General features: G+C 44.2%; 1 protein-coding gene across 2 annotated transcripts in view; it reads right to left on the reverse strand.

Annotated features, from left to right (window-relative positions):
* Positions 1–6465, reverse strand: part of DCTN4 (dynactin subunit 4) — an 11894-nt gene extending 5429 nt beyond the window's left edge. The window contains exons 1-8 of one of the 2 annotated variants that reach the window (XM_085317897.1): positions 6394–6465; positions 5752–5930; positions 4766–4809; positions 3713–3820; positions 3026–3046; positions 1990–2063; positions 1560–1672; positions 112–221 (exon numbers count right to left, since the gene is read on the reverse strand). In XM_085317897.1, coding sequence (XP_085174023.1) covers positions 112–221; positions 1560–1672; positions 1990–2063; positions 3026–3046; positions 3713–3820; positions 4766–4809; positions 5752–5930; positions 6394–6428 — 684 coding nt within the window. In that variant the 5' untranslated portion in view covers positions 6429–6465. The remainder of the gene's footprint in view (positions 1–111; positions 222–1559; positions 1673–1989; positions 2064–3025; positions 3047–3712; positions 3821–4765; positions 4810–5751; positions 5931–6393) is intronic. The other variant, XM_085317898.1, reaches the window with a different exon arrangement.
* Positions 6466–7868: the final 1403 nt, after the last annotated feature.

Here is a 7868-nt window from a genome sequence, read left to right on the forward strand (position 1 = left end):
AAAAAAAAAAAAAAAAAAAAAAAAAAAAAAAGGAAATACACCACCCATTTCCTACAATCCAGGATCTATAAGCCTGGAAAAAAGCTTCTATTTTTGCATTTAATTACCTACCCGACAGCGCAGTGAACGTTTGATCAAGAGGTGTTTATGGCGTGGGTAGAGCTGGGAAGCACAGATTGGCTGGAAGTCAGGCTGCAGCAGACGTTGACGCAGAGTCGTCACTTGATGCACAGAAAGTAAGACCAAATTCATGCCTTACTGCAGCATTGAAACTCAAGCCAGATTACATATATATATATATATGCACTGCACTAAGAGCAAATGTGCAGTGCATTAAGTACAAGCATGCTACATTCTCTAAGAAACTTGATTTCATTTGCAGAAAGTAATTCAGAAATCACTGATAGATATGGGTGTTTCTAGAAACAAATGCATGAATGCAAGGATAAAATCCTACAAAGGGGAACCCTTTGGCATGGTAACCATAGTGGAACATCAGTGCCAGCCCAAACAAAAGTACCCTGATCTTTGGGCAAAGCTCAGCTAGAAAGGAAACAGCATTTTGTACCCCTCTAGAAATAAATTCTTTTTCCCCTAAGGGCCAASGAGTTTTTGCAACTTTGTTACCCTCAAAGCTGGGCACTGCACAAGTGGAATATATCACTTCTGAGCAAAGGGTTTGTATAGCTCAAAGTGATGCACAGAATTAATGACCACACAATACCTGAGGCACGGGAGCTCCAGAACCCAAACTTCCCAAGGGTTTCTCCCCCCAGAACAGGCTCTCCACAGACTCCCTACTGTCTAGCAGGCAATGAGCCACTTGACAACCTTTCTCTTATGGCAGAGAATCACTAAGGCTGTCTTCTTTACCAGCCTCCTACTTTCACACTGATGGAGTCTCATGAGGAAGGATCACCAAGACCATTTATCTCTTCTCCAAATCCTTTTAATACTAGTGGGCTTTGTAAGTGTCCAGAGAACATCTGTCCTTACGTAGAGCCACCTCAACAGGAAGTCTACATTGCACCTGTGGTTTTACACCATTCATTCCCAAGTTTCCTTAGTGAATTTACAATATTTGATTAGATCACGAGCTAGCTAAATAAGTCGCCTGTGTACACAAGCTTTTTCAAACTGATGTTGAAATAATGCACTATTGTTTCCTACAGCTCATTTAACATGCCAACCCCCTAGTAGTACAGCCAATTCCTTGTTTCCTGCTATTATTTGTAAAAGGATGTTAGATCTTTTCTCTAGCCTAAAGTCGGCCTTCCACATGCAGAGAAATTAAGGTCAGCAATAAAATGAAACGAGAGTAAACAGGTCCAACTTCTCTGGCTCTGAGCATTCCCTGTATTACATGAAGCCGAGCTACAACTGGAGTTACCATTTAAACAGCAAAAAAGTTTCACATCACTTTATTAACATCTATATTTCAATCCCAGTAGAAAGTGCACTAAAAACATGGAATGTTATGAACCCCAAGAGCAAGTTTCCAAACACTGCTCATGTTATAGAATGCAAGCACAAAAAGTGACAGAACATTCAGGTTTTACCTTCCGTCAGGTTGATTGGTCTTGTGYAGTAATCCTCAGGAAGGGGTTCCACTTCTTCTACTGCATCAGCTGGCTCAATCTTGATCTCCTTTTGGTCCTCTCCTTCTTTCAGACTGAAGCAAAAGGAGGGACAATTTAGTCATTAAATAAGGCATGTAGCGAAATCAGTAACTGTTTTATACCACACAAGACAGCAAGACAACAGTAAGTATCCAAAGAGATGAGAAGTAACTTGTTTCTCTRAGAAGGCTGCATATTTGGAGCTGTCCCACAGAGCTACCATGGATTTGACAACCTTCCAGCTCTCCAAAAACAAAAGTGCCTTTCAGTACTACCTGGACATAGTTCATCATTGTTCTGGAGTCACTTCACTGTTCTCTTGCCAATACCTCCTATCTCCCACAAAAATGATCCCAAACCYGAAACTCACGAGAGTCCAGCGAGAGCACTGATAGGAGCTCCAGATCTCTGGCGCTGAAGCCGGGTTCCTAGGCCATATTTGTCCTACAGGAAAAAAGGTAATGTCAGCTTCAGATCTGCTTTCTGTCAGGCTGAGGAGACCTACTGCAAACTCATCCTCTGGACTGCACAACAAGCATAGGGAGACAAGCAAAGAAAAGCAAAAATGGAAAGGTATTCAATGCTTCTCAGATTTTTTTCTCGTCAAACTGTTAGTAAGGAGAAAATCACCACCATACTGCAGACTGGGAGAGACAGACGTATGTGGCTACTGCTCAGGGTTTATGTTCTTTCCTTAAACCACTAACCTGTGCAACTAACATGTTCTCACTTCATCTTCTCTTCCAAGCAAATTGCATGTCAAGCGGTGTAGAATAGGAGTTTCACTGACTAAAGAACTGAGTTGAAGTGGGTATGTTCCCATCTGAGCTGCTCTGCAGCACCACGAGATAAAGACGGAGAAGGCAGAGTGCAGCTTCAGGTTCAGCTTCCCACAGGTCTTGTTACCTCAAAGTCTAAGTCTCTCTCCAGGTACTACTAATTGGCAAGAATAGCTGAGCTACTCTTCTACAGTTGAACTGAATGCAGGATGTTTCRTGGCAGAAGTCTTTCTTCTGGGCCCATCTGAAGAACCTGAATTCTCACCAAATAAGAAATCTAAGACTCAATCTACCCTTGCAATTTTCCAAGGATCAGAAGACTAATATTAGTGTCATTTACCTCAGGCAGGTAGATGGCTATGTCTTGACCAAGCTTTGTGAAAGACTGTTTTTCAAGTGTACCTCTACAGGACCAAAGGCAATCGTTGTTTGTAAAGTTAAAAACAAATAACAAAAACATTTTTTGTTATAACTACTACTCTCTGACTAGTTAAGACTTCAGATACATTTGTTCTAGGCACATCCAAGCCAAAGCCCCTGAGGTAAGGTGAAGAATAGAATAGGCTACTGTCCTTCAATTGGTACTATGAGAGCTTTAACACCAGCAGAAACTGTGAAAAGACTTACCACTACGTGTATAGTGTGTTGCTGTGGACAGCCCCCAAAATAGCAGCAGGTAGCAACGGAGACAAAAAATGCAGCCATAAGACATGAGCAAGGGCACAGAGCAGGCACAGTTAATTGAGAGGTAGCAAGCATATGCAGAGTCACCCAGCTTAAATGAAGTAAGCATTTAAGTGACAGTTATAATAAACACATTGTTCAGGCCACAATCAGTTCTTAAGATTAATTCAGTTAATATTTCACAGAAAGCAAGCGCAGGACAATCCTCGTCTAACAGTTCCTGAACTGTAGTATGCAACTGTCCCGAGAAAGCACTAGCGCTGGTACCCTGAATGTCTTTTCTTACAGGTAGGAGCCACYTTACATCCCTCATACAGATGCAAGATAGAAAATAAGTCTTAGATCACTAGAATGACACAGTTGCAGTGCATTTCACTGCTGGTGACATACTTCCTTGTATGGTAAGTGTAAACTCCTCTGGCTTTTTCAGAGGGGACTGTCAGAGAGAGGCAATATAATGCACAATAACGGGTGTAAAACTATGCCCAAAGATACTCAAGGGTCCTAGCTTATTTCCTTGATGTTGTTCTCAACAAAAAAGCCTAACATGCTACCATCRATATAATCTTTCAAGCTGAGGGTGTTGCACTTCACACTTCTTCCTCTGAGAGCACTGTGCTCCCAGCTCACCGAAAAGGCCAGTGGCATGTAGTTTCTGCGTCGCACCAGCTTCTTCCGATCCCGCTCAATCTTCTCTTTCTGAGCCAATTGCTGGTAGTACTCAACCAGTTTGTTAATCTGGAGGGGAGAACAGGAACAAATACCCAGTAAGGGAGAACAAATGCCGGGCAGCTAGTGATATTCATTTGTTAACAAGCTCATGTTCCTACTACATGCTATTACTAGCTCTATTTTGAGGAATATACCTGAAAGAAGCCTGCACATCTTAACTTGTTACCACAGTGTGGATAACACTCACTCTCCTTTGGGAATGAGGCCTATCAGTGTCCAATTCTCAGTCTGCGATTAGGTAATTGAGAGGTTCACACATTTGCCTTCGCTCCAGATGGTAACATGGTAAGGCCAAAAAAGAGCAACTTGAACCAGCAGAGCAAATAGCACCTTTTTCTCCGGGACCGACTACGTTTACTGCTGAGCCCTAACTGGTGACAGACAAAGGGAATAAAGATTTTATGTTTTCCAGATCCTACAGACATTCTTGACAAGAAAATAGCTTTTGTTCACATAAAGGAAATATGTCAAATGGACTGCATGTTTATAACTTGACACAAGCTCCTTTTAGATTCAGCCTTTAATTCTTCTAATGCAGTTTACATGCTTCAGAACTTGATTTCTGTGTACAAAATTTCAAGCAAAGATCAATAAAGCAAAATCAGATGTGCTCTGTCCATRGCTAACAGCACTTTTCCTTAGTAGCCTTCCCCAAGTTTTCCTAAAAAAAAAAAATGTACAGATAACATGCCCATCAGAGTCACTTTTAACAGGATTATACATATTATATTTCAAACTCAGTGTCTTCTGAAAAAGGGATACTATTTATACTTGCAGCCTCCATGGAAGAGCCTCTAAGAGACCTTCCTTCCATTGAATTCAGTCAAGATAGAGATTATGTTCTAGAACCGGTATCTGAAGGATTACACAGATCTAGAGGGAACACCACCTCTAACAGCTCTTTCTAGCTAATGCCACCTGGGCCTAAGCACGGCCCTCCCCTTCACTTACCCTCTGTGTGTGAGGATTTTCCGGCTCCTGCCAGCCACCACTAGCTGTACAAGAAAGAAAAAACAGTATCTTCAAGAGACAATTTCCAGATTCCACAGAGAAACTGCATCTGATGCACAGATGTTTTGGTCTTACTCACRAAATATGACATTCTCTATTTTTGCTACACTTACTGTGGTAACTACAATTCCTAAAGTTCACGTCTGCACAAATACGTATCTTTGAAGCTTTTCACAGGCAGGTTTGGCAGAAGCAGCTTCACCAGGCTTTTAATTATTTTAAAAGTTCTGTTTGAGACATACTCAGAATAGCATCTAGGAGTGACTTTAGCAGCACATACATGAGTTTACAGGAATACTCTCCTATTACTAGAAGAGTATTGCCTATTACCCTATTTATTAACCTGCATCTTCAGCTGGAAGTCTCAGTCATGTGAACACTGGAAGTCAAAAAGGTACTTGCTTGGGTCTACTCAGCTCCATTACTGGAGCCCAACAGATATTTTCTGCATGTCTTACATACCAAGGAGAGAGAAAAGCTTTGTTTCAGTGCTATCATGGAGAGAGAAACAAACTACAAACACTGACCAACAACATTTTCCAACTATAAATAAAAGTGACAGAAAATGAATTATATTTTTATGTTGTCAGACTCAGCAGCTTCAAAGACTCTGAAAGTAGGCAAACAAGCTCTCACTCATTGTGAAGGCAGCACACCAACTAAAAAAGTTGATTGTTTGACAGTTTTCTCGCTAATCAGGTAATGTGAGCGTGGAACTGGGTCAGATGTTCCACTAACTCACCCTGGCTCTTCAGATGAAACCTCAGTGACAATYCATTTTGTTGTGTATTTCCAACTCTGACTCAAAACGTAGGCAGATACTACATACATCACATGCCCAGAAACTAGTTTGGTTATCTGTTATCTTTGAAAYGTATGTTCAACTCCTGCCATTACTTAGGCTTCTGGCTTTGACTATCACTTACCAACAGACTTGTCTGCCATGCCCACATCTCGGGAAGTCCAGCGGCAAAATCCACAGGCCAAGTAATATGCTTTCTTCATGGTAGTTTTCGCTGGGTCATCAGGGAGSGGAGCAGGAATGCTAGTGGCCCGGGTAGAAAGAGTGTGCATGCAGCAGGGGCAGTCAAAGCAGTTAGCACATCTGCAAAGAGAAAGGCCTGAGACAGTGCTTTGACGAGGAGCCTAGCCTTAATGCAGCCCACGGACATAAGAAAACCACTCAACATGCAAATCTAGACAAAACCAACAGATCTTTTTATCTTAATCAACAGCACTAGGGAAGAAGGGCAACAGGAACAATGGAGTTCAGAGCCAACATGAGGACGCTAATAGCAAGAAATACTGGGTGATACAAAAGCTTGTTGTTTGTAATATGAAGACAGGTCACAAAAGAAACCCCCTAGAATGTGAAGAGCACATGAGATCACAGAAAGACACACTCGATCCCCAAAACAAATTGAAAAGTAACAAAGAGAGCGACAAATTTTTGAAGAGTTTCAAAAAGTCAAATCCTGTGGAATACACAGATGAGCAAGTGTTGATAAAGTAGAGAAGGAGCTATTTAGAATAGCTGGTTTGACTCAGAAAAGCTACAGCGACCTTACCTATTCTTTTTCAGCTTGGCTTCAGCTGATGGCATATTTTCCAGACAGCTAGGGCAGTAGTGAGAGTCCACCTGATGAACAACATAGTCACATTAGACTTCTTGGTATAAATTTGTAAATGTAGCATATCAACAATAGCCTGAAACTCTACCACACAATTTAACGAGGCTTTGTGTCTGGTAATAGCAAYGTGAAATCACAGAAGTTTTGAGACATTTCTTGATATCTGAAATTTTAGCCAGCCTTGGCAAGGGAGGGGAGGGGGGGAGGGCAAGGCTGTCTAGTATCTTAAATCAGAAGGCTTCTTAAGTCAAGAAAAATTAAACTGCTCTGCCTAGTAAATATGAAAAGGACAACTGGGTACCTAAGCAGCCCCAGGCTTGCCTGCATCCTGTTTTGCACAAGGTGCTGCTGGTGGGCTCCCAAGTGTCAGCAGACTATCACCTCAGCCTGATGATAACTTTAAGCTTAAGGATGAAGAGATTAAAATCTGCTCTTGCATCAAACAGTTCATGGTCAAGGAACAAATCTCCCCTACCAAAAAGGGATCTGGTACACTACAGTGAGTGTGTAAAACATAAAAAAAAAAAAAAATTACTCAGGTGAAAATAAATCAACACGAAACATTCTCAGTTCTGACTTCATTCTCAAAACAAGTAAAATATTCTCAGACTCCAGTCTACTGCCTTCTAAAAATGGTATTTTCCTACTATTTTAATATTTAGTGCTTTACATACCACCACATTTAGCAAGTCTTAATCAAGGCCTCAATGCCTTTCTGAGAGCAACTCTCCTCCCTTGCAAAACACCAGCTATGAGTCAGGGAAAGATGCAGGACCTCTACAGGCAGAGGCTCCCAAGCCCTACGCTGGTCCCTGTGCCTGGACCCAGCAAGCCTGCACGGCCTGCCCAGAGCGCTCCACATCCCGCAGCGCAATGAGAATCCCAGCAGAGGAAGGCAGGCCGCCAGGGTGCAGAGAACGGTGCACCGGTGAGCGCAGGAAACCCCGCGAGGCAGACGAGGGGCGAAGCGTGCTGCGAGCGAGCGCGGGCCGGAGGCGAGGGGGGCACCAGGCACAGCCCTGGGGGCGCAGAGCTCTCCAGGGAAAGGCCSTTCCCCTCGCAGCAGCCAGGCCCTGCACGGGGCCCCGCGCTGCCACGCCTGGGGGGCGGGCCAGGCCCTGCTCGTGCCCCCTGCACAGCCGGGGAGGCGCCGAAGCACCCCCTGCCCACAGGCACCGGGGTGCCCTGCTCCCCCCCCGGCCCCACAGGGCTGTGGGGGGGCGGTTGGGGGGGGCTGCTCTCCTCCCCCTCAGCCCCGGGGGGCTCAGACACCTCCCCTCCCAGGCAGCCCACCCCCACCTCGGCCACGCGCGCCTCAGCCAATCACAGGCCGAGCTCCGCAGACGGACAGAGCGAGGAGCCAATGGAGGGCGACGCCCCGCCCGCTCCCGGCGCGGCGCCCGCCCCCCTCC

Source organism: Rhea americana, unplaced genomic scaffold, assembly GCF_003343005.1.
Source record: "Rhea americana isolate MKP2758 unplaced genomic scaffold, rheAme1 scaffold_51, whole genome shotgun sequence".
In the NCBI taxonomy this organism is placed as follows: Eukaryota; Metazoa; Chordata; class Aves; order Rheiformes; family Rheidae; genus Rhea; species Rhea americana.